The sequence below is a fragment of the Melospiza georgiana genome, chromosome 3 (assembly GCF_028018845.1).
Source record: "Melospiza georgiana isolate bMelGeo1 chromosome 3, bMelGeo1.pri, whole genome shotgun sequence".
Classification (NCBI taxonomy): domain Eukaryota; kingdom Metazoa; phylum Chordata; class Aves; order Passeriformes; family Passerellidae; genus Melospiza; species Melospiza georgiana.
In genome coordinates this window covers 42814845-42831780 of record NC_080432.1, presented here as the reverse complement: position 1 = coordinate 42831780, position 16936 = coordinate 42814845, and the positions used below count along the sequence as shown (strand labels likewise).

At 33.5% G+C, this 16936-nt stretch overlaps 1 protein-coding gene across 1 annotated transcript in view; it reads right to left on the bottom strand.

Moving 5' to 3' along the window:
* The window catches only part of KIF6 (kinesin family member 6), a 152527-nt gene that overhangs the window by 113447 nt on the left and 22144 nt on the right, over window positions 1-16936 (bottom strand). The window contains exons 6-8 of the mRNA XM_058020745.1: window positions 14147-14276; window positions 5829-6035; window positions 743-886 (exon numbers count right to left, since the gene is read on the bottom strand). Coding sequence (XP_057876728.1) covers window positions 743-886; window positions 5829-6035; window positions 14147-14276 — 481 coding nt within the window. The remainder of the gene's footprint in view (window positions 1-742; window positions 887-5828; window positions 6036-14146; window positions 14277-16936) is intronic.

Genomic DNA, 16936 nt, shown 5'->3' with positions numbered 1-16936 from the left:
CGGCAAACATGCTAGTGGGCCATTCAACTCCTGCATCCAGATCATTGATGAATGAATTGAACAGAACTGTCCCTGGAACAGATCCTTGAATAATATCATTGCTGACCAATCTCCAGACAGATGTAGCCCCATTACATCTGTCTGGAGCCCTTTGATAAAAACTACAGACTTTTGATAAAAACCAATACAGATCTATTTGCAAAAAAGAGAAAACATCACTACACATAATTCCAGTTCAGGAAATCGGTGACAGGATACAAAATACTTGAAACATTTCCATAAATCCCAAACTACCCTCCCAATTCCCTTTCTTTCCAAGTGAATGCTCCATTTGTCTACCATATTCTATAAAATTGACTCCAAAGAAGTCTAACAGAAGTTCTGCCAAGGTTTTAAGTGGAAATGTACTTTCATAACTCAAAAATTTATTCACCAGGAAATCAGTAAATTCAAAAAAAAGTGTAGCTCATCACTAGGTGCAAGTCATTTCCCAACTGCTCCTTGACTTGAGATTACTTGGAGAAAAGCACATTTTTCTAAATGATTTTTTTCTATCCTAAAGCATTTTTCATTAATTATCTATTTCTATTCCAAATTATCTCCTAGAAACAAAATTAAAATATCCTTTCAAAAAGATAAGAATAAAAGCTTACACACTTGAATTTTAATCTATACTAAAAATCAAAAGAGTAGGATCTAGAGAGAAGTGACAAGATTTTTGTTCAAGATAGAAATAACATACATCTATGTTTCTTTTGTCCATAGCAAGCATTGCTATCATGGTAGTCATGCAGTTTCCTCCCAGGCTGTCTCTTAGCACGGAGGTCATCATAGAGTTTCGGTAAGGAATGTGGGACCGGTTTTTCTCTGCAAGGGCAATTATTACCTGAAACAATAGCAAAAATAAAATACTTAAACTTGTATGTCTCTTAATGTTTGACGTATAAAGAACATATCCAACATATAAAACACATAAAGAACAAATCCAATCTGCTCAAGAACTTTTGACACAACAAAACTGGGATGCTTATGCACTCCACTGTTAGCTGCAAACCCACTGGCTTTATTGAAAGAATTCCAAGTTAAAATTCAGTATGTTTATATGTCTTTGTAGGAGCTGGACCTGAAAGACCAAATACATTAAATTTTATCATGCCCTAGCCTTACAGTCTCTCAGCAACATGGAAACTGAACATGATAAACTCAAACCCACAGGTTTTCCTAAGACACAGGAACTCAATGAAAATCTTCCTCATACTTTTTTTGTCATAACTACAAAATATGTATAGTATTAAAGTAAAAACTTCCTCAATATTTGCTAAAGCACGCTTTAAAAATTACACATTCTTAAAACATGCACTTTGTACATGGGCCAATATATTTATTTCTGAGAAAATGTCTTGGAAAGCAAAGCACAAATAAAAGGGTGCATGATTACAATGTACTGCTGGAAAGAAATGATTCGGTTTAGAATATATATGCCTTGGCCAGAAAGGAAATTGTACACCTACCATTCTCAGTTTCCCTCCTCAGCTGTTTACATTATGGTACCTAATTTTTAAATAAAAAGCTAGATTACCCCATAATGTCCTGTGATATAAAAGATGTGAACTGTTATCTGGCCAAGCACTGTACTGAAAATCATCAGCTATATGAGTTGCGCAAGCTCTCCTAAATGATTAGGAGTTGGTTTTTCTTTAATAAATGTTACATATCGGTGTATATTTTGTTTACACTACATTAAAAAAATGCTATTTTAAAAATTTAGTAGTGACTTTTTTGTGGCATTAGTTTCTCTAAATGGTCTTCACAAAGTTAAAGCTATAAGTCTTACACTGGCAGCCCTGAGGAACACAAATGCATAATAAGAAAATTACTGTCTTGCAAAGGAATCTAGAAACCCCTTCCTGGATCAAGGGTTTCAAATCTCATATTACAACTTGTTATATAGAAACACATTAAAACTTTGTTACTTTATAATATTGCATAGAAATTTCATAGTACTCTAGCACATACATTAATAAGCACATTCTCAGCCTCTGCCACACAGAGACCATAAATGGAATAGACAAGATGAGAAAAGAGCCAGAGAGAAGATAAGTTATTTCCATTAAAAATGGGAACATCGTTACAGGGAAGTTCATTTTTTCTGAAGTCCATGCAGGAAGTCTGCAGCCCAGTTAGAATCTGAATCCTCCCACAATAATGCTGGAAAGCTGTGACCAGCTATCATGATGCAGAACCCATTGCACTGTCATGTGACAGTCTCATAACACAAATTATTTTAGTTCAAAGTCCCATTAGTAAAACTTCATCTACATAGATCTTCACAATCCAATCAAGTAATCTGGAACAGAAAGAGGAGACTCCTGAATACTTTGACAAAGTGACAAAGACCACCTGTACAGAAGCTGAACCTGGATTCTCTAAGAGGCACCAAATGCAAAAATCAGAAAATTGTCTCATTTAAGAAGGTGTTATTATCCTTTAGATATATAAAGGGTTTTTTTTAATAGCTGCAATTTTATGCTTAACAATGTCACTAAAGCAAAAAGCTTCATTTTGAGTGGGTCGGATAAACCACCTTAAGCCCTAGTAGCTGTCAGAACTCTTCTCACATTTTGTAAAATTGTATCCTATATGAAAGAGAGCAGGTACAGTCACTCACAAATAACTCCACTGACACATGTGGAAACACTGCTAGCGCAACAGAAAGTGCAAGACTTGCAAGTGAATATGACATGATCTGAAATGTGCCCAAGGGTCCCTGTTTCCATCCACGTCCTTCGTGCAAGGAGCAGATTTGCACCAGGATCTCATGCCATCCTGTTCTCAGAGAATCCTCAAGAGATGGGCATTTTGGCGTGCATCACTTGCAGAAACAGCTGTCAGGTACACCTCTATCTTGCTGTTTAGTGTATCACATGCTCTGAAGCCATATTCCTGCTTCAGAGATCTTCTCTTTGTTTCCCATCCTACTTCCCATTTCTGGTAGAGTTTAGAAGCTTAAACTGTGGTCTTTGCAGAAAAAAACCCCAACCAACAAACAAAACAAAAAACCCCAAGCAAACAAACAAACACACAAACTATAAAAAAAACCCCTTTGGTAAATTTGGGCAGCAACCATCCATTAATGGATAAAAATCTTTCAACATTCTGTAAAAGGAACATGTGTTAAAAGAGGGTTAACAAACACATTCATTAAAGCAATGAGAACACAGTAACCTGGGTTTTTTTGGGGGGAAATAATTCCATTATAGTGTCAAATCACATGGCAGTACAACTTAATTTGCAACTCTAAATCTGGTCCAGGATCTTCTATATTTCTGTCTTAAGGGAATATCTACATATGCACAGTTACACTACAATTGTAATTCCAGAATGCGCTACTACATCTCTCAGACAAAAAACCCTATCCAGATATAGTAATAAGTACTTCCAAATTCCTGCTATCATTTCAGATCAGCTACAAAGAACTATCTTCATTTTTCTCTAGATGTAGAGGCTGCTTGGAGTAAAAGTATAGTGGATTTATTTGAAGACTTTTTTAACATGCTGCCGATATTTAACAAGTAGATCAAGCGTGGTAACACAGAACTGTGTTCTTATTGTCATCTTGATAAAAATCATTTAATATGACTATTTTACCATGAAAAGTATTTCAAAATGGCATAAATCAACACTTGACCACCAGTAGATAGATAAAGACTTGAGAATTTTAATAAGAAATTAAAATTTTGAAGAATTTGTGCACTTTAATATGTTATTCACTGCAAGTTCAGGATTGAATGGTTAAATTCCCAATTATTTGGGGGAAAAAAGACATTTTTACTGTCTTTGGTGGTCTTTTATTCAATATTAGAAAACATTTCTATTAATACACAATCCCAGACAGAATACAACATGCCTATTTCCAACAGTATTTCTCTAAAATAGGAATTAAAATTTGCATGAAAAAATAATATCTTTCCCTGCTAACTACATGAAAATCATACAATAAATAAGAAGGGATCCTGAGTATAATTTATTATTCTGAAGACATTCATTTTAGGAAGTGATACTCATCACTTCCCTTGAGTACAATTTAAATACAGACATTATTCTTCAAGGTAAAATTTAAACAAATGAGGGGCATGAAAAAAATCTAGTGCAATAGTAAATGACTGACTGCCACCTGCTGTACCTTAAGCTTCTTCTTTTGACAGATGAAATATCTCTGACGATAAATTAAATGAAATCCAAGAGATTTGTTCTTGGTAGCAGAAAAACACTTAACACAAAACTGAAAAATATTCTCCCCAGCAAGTAGAACTGTTTACTTCCTAATCATTATTTTAAAGAATTTTCACATATACACACTCACAAAATTTTCAGGTTTAATGATGATCTCCTCAACTGCATATTTTACTAAATAGCATATGTACTATAATGTAACTCAAAAAGTACAGATTTGAATTTTAGAATTAAGCCTTTTTTCTTCTCCGTATTTTCCTTAATTGTCCCCCTAAATGACAGCCTCACTGACCTGCTGTGTTTCTACATAAAAATTTTTAAAGAAGCCTTAGGAGAAAGTACTGTATTGTCCGTTGGAATTCCCAAAATAATGAATTTCTAGCAACAGGAACAGTGCATGCTGTAACTGTGTAAGCAATATTAAATATTTTTTGTTTTAGGAAGAAATTAATTTCTCTTCCAGGTGTGGGATCTGAAATGGATGCTTGTAAATCATCAGTGATTGCTTAATAGTGCAGCATTCACACAAGAGATTTCATTCATTGCCAAGGATTTCTTACTCTAACTTGGTAAGCATCATAAACATGCACACATATAAAAACATCATCGTAGGTCAAAGAGATATATATTAAAACCTTAATTTTTTAAAAATAGTATTTAAATAATTATTTCAATAATTAACTTAATAATTATATAATTATTGTAAAACATATTAATCATAATAATAATTGCCATAATTAACCAAACCTTTTTACTAGAAATCTTTATCTCCAAAGTTTCCTTTCACTGCTGCCGTCTGAAGTAATTTTTAATTAATGAGGTTGGTTAGGAGCAATCTATTTGCTCAATATTTGCCTTTTCCAAAGAGGAAAACCAAAAAGCAACAGTGAAAGAAGAATAGGGATTTTAGTACACCTTATTAAGAGGGTGAATATTTTTAGTAACAACTGCTGAATGACAAAGCTTTGTGGAGATTAATAATAACTAGAACAACAATAATAATAACAATAACAAAATTTTATTTCTTTACTTATTATTATACTACATCCATGAGTACTATTGGTGTAAATCCAGTTATGGTAGTCAATGCATAAATACATTACCAATGATATCTTCTGTCACAAAAAGATCAAAGATTTAAATTGGTAGAGGAATAAAACAACGACACATGAGGGAAGAGCCCAATAATTTACCATATTACAATGCTTGAACCAAATAAAGCCCAAACACTTTCTTTTCAGTGATACATCCTGATCCCAGCTGTGGAAGGGGACGAAGATTATGCAGAACATTTTTAGGAGAAATATAGCTCAAATCTTGTAAATATCTTTAGTATTTCAAAGAAAACAAAAAAACTATTTTGGAAATACTACCCTGTATACCTATTATAATCCTACTGCTTAATTGTTAAGTTTGCTCTAAATTAAAATATTTTATTTTAAAGGAAGAGACATCAATTCAATGTTAAAAAAAAAAACCCTGCAATAAATAGCCTAAGACTGAGTAAATATTGCAATAAAGTTTTCCAAAACATTGCACATTGTTAAACAGGAATTTAGTAAAGGGAGAAATGTTTTACTCTTTTTCAATTATACCTGCTCCAAATAATGTAATGACAGGTTGATATATTTGGCTTCCGTCAGCAAGTGGCCTCCAATTCCACTCTTTGCAACACGTTCTGATCCAGCGAGATCTACTAAATGCAACTTGGAGCGCCGGATAGTTGCAGATCCAGGCTCCTTGCTGGAGATGTGAATCGTGAAAATGCAGTGAGACCGGCTTGAGGCTTGATTCATTGGTGTCTACAATGACAGGGAAAAAAGAACTCTCAATGTTCAGTGGATAAATAAATTCAGCTCTTTATAGCTCAGAAATCTGGCAACTGAAATAATCTATCCCAATTTTTAGCTATTGGACCCGTAATGAAGATGCAAAAAGAACCCAAAAGGATTTACCTGACTTTTGTATTCTGGAAAAATACTTGGATAACTTTAATATGGACAAATTGTACTGTAAGCAATTAAGGTTGGTCCAAAATACTGTAACATCAGCAAAACAAGCGGCCTTACTACACGAGGAATACTAGAAAAGGGCAGCTTGACTGGAGGAAAAGTTACTGAATGTTGATTTCTAAGAACTTAATAATTTCCTCATTGGTGCATTTTTTTTTTTTTTTTTTTTTATGATAGGTAGCTACCAGTGTAACAAGGACTAGGACTTCCTATAAGGCCTTAGACTTCTGAATTATAACTTTTATGAAAAAATTCTGCTTGGCAAAATCAATATCAGACTTTTAGGTGGCATGATAGAGTTTTCATAAAATATTTGGCTTTGAATATATTTTTTTGGGAATAACTACAGCCACACTTCCTTAATTTAAAACACAGAAAGTCTTGGTCAATTTTTAGAAATGTGCAGTCTTAGTATCACTTCAGAGGTTTTCTCAATATATTTGAAATGCAGAACTAAAAGTTTTAAACAGCTCTCAGTTATTTAACTCTAGATTTTAATTACCATATGCCATCACATTTGCATTTTTATTAAAAACATATAAAATACCTTTAAACATCAAAAGCACCTTTTGTTTACTTGTTTCAAGGTATTGTTAGAAACTTAAATCTAAAATTACTTTACATAATCCTCATTTCATAAATAGCTAAAGCTTGAGATAATATATGGAGATTAAAGGTTTAGCATACAGATAGTATTTTTATTCATAAACTATAACAAGTATGATACATTGTTCTCAGGACATAAATGCTGACCCTGCAAAAAACCAGAGTAGTAAAATAATAAATCAATATTATTGAGTCAGCAACTAAATCTATATTTATTTATAGCTGCTGAAAAAAGTAATAGAAACATCCTGGTTATACTGTCTACATTAATCTCTGGTCTCTACTTTATTCATTCTGCAGTATTTTTTTTATGTAGACCTATCCTGTGATTCTGACCAGATATATAAACATATTGCCTTTTTTTTTTTTTACATAATCTGCTTTAGCATGCAACACTGCAGATGTTAAAATGGCCTTCCCATTGCAGGTACTGAAGATGTTGTCTTACAGATCCAGAAAGGACAGCTCTTAACAAAAAGACTACAAGTGAATTGTCCTTTCACAGGAATAATATGGGCCATTTGGTTCAATTATCTCCACTTCAAGTTCCCTTTTTTAAAGTCTTAATAGTGCCAGCACAATCAAATGGCTTTTGGGAACAGATCCAGCTTAAAAAAAAAAAAGAAAAAAAAAAAAAGAGAGCAAACCATATATATTTAACCTAGATAATTTTCTTGATATAGCCACAGCACAGCTAGAGAAAACAACTGTGCAGAATACCTGAAAATGGCAGCATACTGGACATGAACAAGTAGGTAGTGTGCAGAAACAACATATACTTGTAGCCATTGGTGAAAATTCTGTAAGGAAATTTCAGCCCTGGCAGTATTTTCTTTTGGGCTGCTTTACCTAATACAGGCAAGCTCAGAGGGAGAAGGTAAAGAATTTTCTTCATTAGTTCATAAAGATGAAGAATTTTAGAATTCATAATCCTGTGAAATGAGCATCAGAGTGCAGTCAGTCACATGCTATGCTGTCCTCAGAGGTGATGCTGGGCAAATGAAGACGAAGTGAGTTGTAGTGTTGGAATGAAAATAAACAGGCTGAAGGAAAGGTGTCAAGCAAGAAAGCATTCCCAAACTTACTTAAAATGTAGTTAGACTAAGAAAAAGTTATATGCTGTGAAAATGTACTTCATTCAGCAATTCTGATTCCATGAATAATCAGAGCCAGCTTCACTTATTTTACTGGGATGCCTGTGACTTTTTTATTTGCAGCAGGACTGGATTTTTTTTCCCAGCTAAAAATCCCCAACAGAATTAATAATTAAGCACATTCTCCTTGACAGAACTGATATTTAAGGACATTTTGCACTACAGAGATAGCATCAGTCACAGTATAATGCAGAAAAGTCTAAGCCAGATCAAGTATCAGTACAGGTGGAAGCACAAAGCAAATGTTGCTATAACAGAAACTGAAGAAATCATCATACTTCTGAATAAGCATTGTTAAGCAAATGTGAGATTCACACTAAAGCAAAACCTTGTCTATTTCAAAAAGGGCTTTTAGTCACACCCATTTAATGTCAACAGAGGCAAAAAAAAATTCAAATCCTAAAAGAACCTAATTTCAGGACTCTGAGTTCCAAAAAGCACATGGCAATATTTGCTCTACAAGGTTTTTATTGTCTATTCTGATACACTAGCCACAACTTTATTTTGAGTGTTCCATGTAGATTTGGCTGAACTAGTCATTAGAAGCTCCATTGATTTTCTCTCCACAGCTTTTTTTTCCTCATGTAAATGGAAAAAAATTAATGAAGCTGGTTTGGAAGTCATTGGCTAGAATCCCAAACTGGTATTTTTGTGAAGTCCTTCTTCAGAGTAGAACCATGGCTTAATCAAGACACCAAAACTCCTTTCTGCAGTATGATACTCTTTGCTTTGGAGTTCCCATATACAGGAAGCTCTGTTAGAACTCTTGCAGAAAGCATATAGCAATAAAAATTTAAACTGTTAAATGGGATGCGACCATGAAATGTTAATTTCATTATCGCCCCACTCTTAGCTACTTTTACCACACAAGTAGATGCACAGCACAGAAGAGAAATTATGATGTGTTGGCATCTCTAGTCCAAGAACAAGCCTTTTCTTTTACTATTTGGTTATCTTATACAACTTCTGAGTATCAAATTCATCCGTTTAGAAAGTTTGAAAACAGAAAACAACATTTTCTGGACAATGTCTCAGCGCCTACTAAAATGTTCCTTTGGTGGTTTTCAGAGTTCATTTTGGCTTTGTTAGTAGTATTCAAACCATATGTATATGAAATCATCCTAACACTAATTTGATGTGATGAAGGAAAAAAAAGAGAAAGAGGGGAGTGGCCTGGTTCTCAGCAGATGGTTGCTATTGTCAGAGTTATATATAGAACAACTGATGAGTAGCAGTTACTTACAAAGAATAATTTTTTCCAGGAATTCTGTTACATCATAAACCACATAAGCAGACTTCAGATGCTTTGTGATATCACGTGAACACTACAAAGGACTTAATGCCAGGTCATCTATTGCTGCCCATTTGTAGCTTGGCAAAGGACAAATTCAGTAATATTGACTTGGTAAAGCATCAACACCTCTTTTGATCATGGAAAATATGTACAAGGTGTATTTCAAGCCATACAAGCCAGTCTTGTTTTTTTCCAGGATGACAATATACCCGTGCTGAAATTAAATAAATTGTATAGAAGCTTTGTGACTTTAACTGCTACATCTATTTGTACAATGGTTGCAAGAAGATAGCTTCTACTCAAATGAGAATCTACATCACAGTCATACTGGAAGAAACTTCTGAGTTGGATATTTCTGTCAAGGAATGCAAGGTCAAGAACCATCCAAAAACTTGCTGGAACCTAAGCTGTCCATCTTAATCTAATTCTTACCCATCTTAAGTCAGCAAAACACTGCAGGAGTTCTTGCTTATACAGGAATTTATGTATTTCCCAAATCCTTTATTTGTTGCAGCTGTTGTTATAAATGTTTTCACTAAAAATAGCCAGAAATGGATGCTACAGGTCTAAACAGCATTCTTAAGGATTGAGGACCTAAGAAAGAGAAAGCGTCTTAAACAGGATTAAGACGTATGAAAAGCTGCTTGAAAATCACCACTAGACTAACAGAAGCTGCTACTATCTGGAAGAATAATGTGTTAAGCATGGCTGCCAAAACATTGACTGAGATAATACATGAAAGAGAGCAGGACCGCTGGGACAAAACAATTTTGCAGGTGTTAAATGCAGTTGTTAAGCCCATATTGCAAACCATCGCCACTTGGCAACTTACACCATTCCAGTGAAATTTTTTCTTCCTTGAATCAAAATATTTAGACAGCAGCAGAATATGATTTTCCTGTATGAGTGAATTAGTGATTAGCCAATGCATAAAGAGATGTCAATTCTGAGTGTTCAGAGTTTTTTGAGAGAATGTCCCAGTGAAAATTTACAAAATTTTCTTTTAAGGAGTACTTCTTTTTCTTCTTAAGGATTTTTTGCTTCTGAACTTTTCAAAGAAGAGAAAGGAGAAAAAAGAGAAAATACTGATAGAATTCAAGATTGATATCAAATCAATTTTCTCCAATTTTGTGCTACAATCAGAGGGATATCTGTAGGAAGATGCTTTGACAACTACAGTCATTTCACAGTTCAGATGGATATCTCTGTCTAATGAATTTAAACTCCAGTTCAAATAGAACTATCCTATAAGGAAGAGCACACAAATAGAGGAATAGGAGGTGCCTGTCTTTATATCTGGTAGATGAGAGAAACCTCAGTATGTCTTTAGTTCCCTTTCTAAAGAATATGTTACAGGTATAGGTGCTGTTCAGTTGTACTTAAGTACACTTGTCATAGTTTGAAATTGAAAAAAGTTTTCTATGAAAATATCAGGATCAGAATAGGTGCAATCACGTCCTGGAAACAATACTTCATTTTCGTATTTACTAGAAGCACAGTTTCACAGTTAGACCATGATAACTTTTAAACTCAGGTAACTTTTAAAGTAATTAATATTCCCTGGTGAAGACATTATTAGCCTTATGTTATATATTGCCTTTTATCCATATAAATCCCAAGGACTATTTTAAGGACTATTCGAAGTAGTATGTATGACCAGTAATATTTTTACCACACATGGAAATGAAAACACCTGTGCTGAAATAACAATACTATTTGGTGCTCATAACAGAATATTACAGATTTGTTGGAGTGGAAAGAAGTTAATAATTGACACCAAAGAGGAACCTAGGAAAGCAGAAAGTTGTAATTTCTTCTAGACTGCAGCACTAACCCAGATAGCATGCATTTTTGTCAAAAGTGGCATTTAATTTCATATGCTCACACACTGAAATCCTATTTTTCCTATCTCATCGAATTAAAATTGCAGTCAAACACTACCACTGAGTTTCTAAATATATTCAAGAGAATATTAATATACAATAAATACAAATAGAATGAGTTCAATTCATAGGTCACAAGTCAGGCTCCACAACTAACCTTAAACCATAAAATTTCATTCTTTCTTGAAATGATTATATTTAAACATTGCCAAAAGCTTACTGATTGCCCCATTTGTCCTTCAAACATTTTAAATGATGGAACAAATACTGCGTTTTATACACTGTGTGCCAAATTAAAAAAAAACGGAGTGCTGTAGGTATCAAACCATGCCCTAAAACATTTCCTTCCTCATTAAAGCAAAATAGCTTTTCAGTAGAGGAAAAAATAAATTCTAACTGTACATGTCACTACAGTCCTCAGATGTACTAATCTCAGAAAAGGATTTTACAGTTTTGAAATTGCTGCACATCCTTGGGAGGCTACCTTAGTCTATTGCTTTTAGAGAAACACTAAAAACTACTATAAATTCTCAAAATCACAGAGGTTTAGGCAGGTTATTTCAAAAGGCAGAGGTTATATGGGATTCCCATCACAAAAACTTAGAAAATACCACTTCAGCTGAAGATATATTAATAGTATACCAAGATAAAATGGTTTGTGAACACTACCTAAACAGGCAAACATTTATTTCCACGCAGCAGCTTTTTTAGATGTTGCTGTTACCAATTGTTTATACTGCAAACTTGATTTTTAAACCCTCAGCATGCATTTTAGGTACCAAAATCATAAATTTGTCTTAACAGATAGAAAATATAAGAAAACAGGTCAGATTTTATAACTTGTTGCTGCAGATTCTTATGTATTTAAATATACCAAGAAACTGCTTTATCAGAAAGCAAACAAAAATCTAGTCCTTACATTCAGCAGAACTGCCAACAAAAGACTCCAGGTTTTTTTGTATTGATCTCTGCCTATTTCTCTCTGGCAAAATATGAGACAAAAAATTCCGATTTGGATTTTTACATTAGGAATCGTCTGTGCACAAATGTCTCCCATCTTACCATCTACACAACTTGTAGTACACATCAAAACTAGAAAAAAGGACCTAAGCAAAGTAATCCTGAGCAAACTAGATTAGTTGCCTTTTTTTCCTTCTCTTGGGCTATATAGTTACATGCGGGAAAGAAGCATTCAGTTATAAACGGTCTCTTAGATTCTGAAATAGAATGAATGAACAAATTTTGCCTGGAAAATACTTTAATATTGTGATGACATTTTTTTAGCACAATTAGTGATGAGGGAAAAATGCACCCCTCAAATCACAAGTTAGATTGCATTAGCATAGGCAATGCAGAAATTAAATTATCATTCTTATTTTCAAATGAGTCAACTCTTCAAAGAAAGGTTATTCAGGGTGAAAGCACTAGATTGCAATTTTAGAGGCTACACATGTCATATGTGATCCATGACAGTCATCTGAGTTTTTCCACAGCCAAACTCATCATTAAAAAGATGAATTAAGCATTTATTTTACTTTCTTTTCTATTTAGGTTTATTAATCTTGTTTCTTTTTCTTTAAAGTTTACTTAAGAGGGTTCTAATCTTCAGAGGTCAGAAAGTATTACCATAACTCAAGATCTAAAAATATGGTTCTCCAGAGAAATTATGTTTTATGTCATAAGTCCTCTTTGTTAGATCTCTAGATTAACCCTTTTGTCTTCTATTACACTTTGTCAAGTTCATCTCCTCCACATAGTATCAATATTTCTATTTCAATATCATGAAGCAGTTCCTTGCCTAAATGCTCAGGTTTATGAGAAGGCCTTATGTTGATTATCTCTTGCGTTAACATATTCCTACCTCTCAAAATATAACTGTTGAAACAGTCATCCTTGAGAAAGAACAAGTATTTGTGTTGCCTATTTATGTTTTGTAATAAAATGCTTCTTCCTCTGTGTCCAGGTGTATGTGGTCATCCAGCAGGAGCACAGAACTACCTGACTATTCATATACTCTAAGTATCTTTCTTGTCAATGATTTATGATATATCCTTTTGGAAATACAGAGGAGGAAAACCAAAAAAGTTCTAAAAGAGAATCAACTCTATTGTAGTAAAGACACATTGCCAGTGCTCATATTATATAATACACTTTTTTATATTTACGTTCCATATCCAAGCATGAAGGGAAAAAAAAACCTTACAGATATGGAAACATTTAATTTTAATTTTTCAGAATCCGTAAAAACAGCCTTGTGTGTGAATATTGGCATGTATTTATTTTGAATTTCCTTTGAACTACTATCTGGGTTTTTGGTGGGTTTTGTTCATTTGTTTGGTTTGGGAGGTTGTTTGTTTTGTGTTTTTCCATAAAACACCACATGTTTATTATGCAGTAAGAAGGAAAAAAAGAGGGGATTTATATTAAGTACTGCAAAGGCAATTGAGTGCTTAGTCATAGAATCATAGAATGGTTTGAGTTGGAAGAGACCTTAAAGATCATCTTGTTCCAACAGCCCAATCCCCTCGCATCCCATGACTAGGGACACCTTCCACTAGAACAGGTTGCTCAGGGCCCCATCCAAACTGGTGTTGAACACTTCCAGGGAAAAATTTCACTGGGAATGTTTGACAATGCTTTGCAAGGACATATTTTCTTATCTTTACACGTCTGTGTATGTTGATACATGCCACATTCAAAAGTAAGTCTACAGTTAATGAGAATTTCTGTATTCTACTTTAAATTTCAGTGAGTTATGACTTCAAGAGCCACCAATCAGATCCACTATAGAACACTATCATCAGAGAAATGCTTATTTAATTTCACTGTGGAAATACACTCACAAAGGGGATAGTAATTTACGCCCAAGGACTTCAAAAATATACATTTTATTTGAGAGAGGAGAGATGTTTTTCACCATTTTAATTTTGGTGGTATTAAGAAGATTGGAGCGGCAAATCTCACCTCAGCAATCATTCTGTTGGTGTCCCCCAAGAAGAGTAGGTTTAAGGCTTCCTCTTCATTTGTTGCTTGCTGAAGAGACAAGTTTTTCAGATGAATGTTTTGATCAGAGTCTTCCATTATTGTCACTTTTCTACATGCAAAATAAAAACAACAGTGAAAACTAGAGTTTTAATGAAATGTTGTTTCATAATTTAATTTTGATCATGCCTAAAAGGTGAAATCTAAAACCAAAGTTAAATCATAATGAAAGAACATGAAAAATAAATGATTCACATTAAAGGAAATATTGATGTCTTTTTTTACTGTCCCCTCCCTTTTTATTCCTTTATTATGAAACTTCACATAGAAAAGAAATATAAGAAAACTGTACATTCTAGAGAAAGCTTTAGTATTTTTATTTATTGAGATATTAAAATTTCAAGAGTAAGAGATTAGATGAACCCTCACAAACAAATAATATGTAAGGGTTTGTTTGCTATTACCAAGTACAGATGATACATAAAGCATACCATTATTTTGACATACAAATGTACATGGAATATTTCAGAATCAACACATCTGTAGTCAACATGTTTCTAATAACTTTAGAAACATTTGTCAAGACTACTTCTCTTTTCATTTTTCTTAAATGGTAGTAACTACAACTGTAAATTATCCCCCCCTTAAATTAAAAGCAAGCTAACAATGATTTTATTTATTCCCCCTATTAGAAATGTTCTTAGTTACACATCTATAAGACTGAAGCTGCCAGAAAGGAATTGGATGCAAGCATCAAGGATATGGCAAAAGCTCCAAAAGAGCTGCTAAATATTACTGAAAATCCTTTTCACTTTGAAAGTGAACATAAAGATCAACATAAGATTTTTTTTTTTCTTTTGAAACAGTTAATGAGAGTTAAAATTTATTGGCATTAGTAAGTAGACATTAGTGTCTCCTCAGCTGGGACATTCTATAGTACCCAACATGGAGGCCAAGTAGTTTCCTCACTGGATTTGGAAAACTCAGAGAAGAATCTGTTAAAACAGAAGTACACTAAATCTGAAGATAAATAACATGTCTTTCAGAGTGAATTACATGTTCTGATACAATTTAAAACAAATTAGAGCATTTTTAAAAGTTGGAAGTTGTTTTTATTTAAACTAAAACTTTATCTTCTGTGTAAGTATAGATAATATTTTCTATACATACATATACACCTATAGATATACATATATGTATATAAATATTTTTCATGTTCTTCAAGATAAACCACAAGAGGGAGTATGGGGCTTGAGTTTTTATCAGTAGGTAGTTCTTGCAGGTTAATTACTCCAAGTTGCTTCAAAACCAGAGAGATTGGGTTTTGCTCTGCTTTACTTTCTTTTCCCCCACCCCACCTCAAACTGAGAATGAAATCAAGCATCAAAGCAGCATTCCATAGTATTGCTCTTAGACATTGTGGGAGTAGTTCACAGTCTGATGGTCAAAACATTCAAATGAATATAGAGAAATAATTTTAATACATTGAAATGCACTCACTCTTTTCAAGAAAAATTGCACATAAAATACACACAAATCTTTAGTAATCATAACAATTGCTCTTCCAAAGTATGATTGCCTCCCACCATTAGCCTTATTTTTGTGTGGTGGTATAAGACATTTCTCATTTCTTCCCAAAATTCAGCTTCCCCATTCAAAACATAAACCCCAAAGTATAAGTCTGGCCTTGCATATCAAACTTTTGATAATGTCAGATTGTATTCTGTCTGCATCTGCATCACAGACTAAAGCCCAGAGCAATTCTGATTGCAATATACTCTTATTAACTTGTGCTCTTTCCTGCATCAACTCAACTGCCACCAATGCAGGATAGCCTTGCACACTGCTTTCATTTATTAAATTCTTGTTACTAGCAAATATTGACCTTAAAACTTCCTTTGATTAATTAATACTATCTCATTAATTTGTGCACTAAAAATAATAATAAAAAATCCCCTTAATATATTTTGGAAAACGAATGACCATTTTAAAAGTCAAGCTTCCCATTATTATATCTTTCTCTAGGGCTTAGAATTGAAGAAATATAAAGTAATCTTAAAAAATTTATAAACATTTAAGAATTGATCATAATGATGGAAAAAAACAACACATGAAGATACACAAGCCCTATGCCAATACATGAGCAGGACATAGTGATACTGTGTCATTGTGACAAGACTATAGGGCCACAATTAAATTTAGGATCAAGTTAAAAGAGAAAAGCAGCAAGTATGCATCTTGTATTCTGTTCAGAAGAACATAATAAATTAATGGATACAAATAGGTATCTATTTGCACAGAGATAAATAGATAAAATAGGTATCTATATTTTATTAGGTATCTATCAGTTATAAGAAACAAATATGTTATAACTGCAAGGGACTTTATCTTTTAGGAAAGAATTGTCAGGATAATCATCTTATGTATCATCTCAAAAAGATGATCTTTCAAAAGATAATGAATACCACATGAATACCTGAATACCACAACAGAGGACAAAGTCAACACTTATTCAAGAGGCAAGGTCACAAAGTTATTCAGCTACCACCACCACAACAGCACACAGATTTGATTTTCTATCTGTCCTGGGCTAACTACATGTTGCTTTTATCCCCAGTCATATGTTCTGCTTATGCTGAATAATAAGTTTTGCAAATTTAAGATTGTTTCAAGAGTACAGTGGGGAGAGAAGTGTGGATTTTTATTTTCAGAAAACTGCACTCACTCCTCCACATTCCTCCTCCTGGACTGTTTTTTCTGCAGATGGACAGA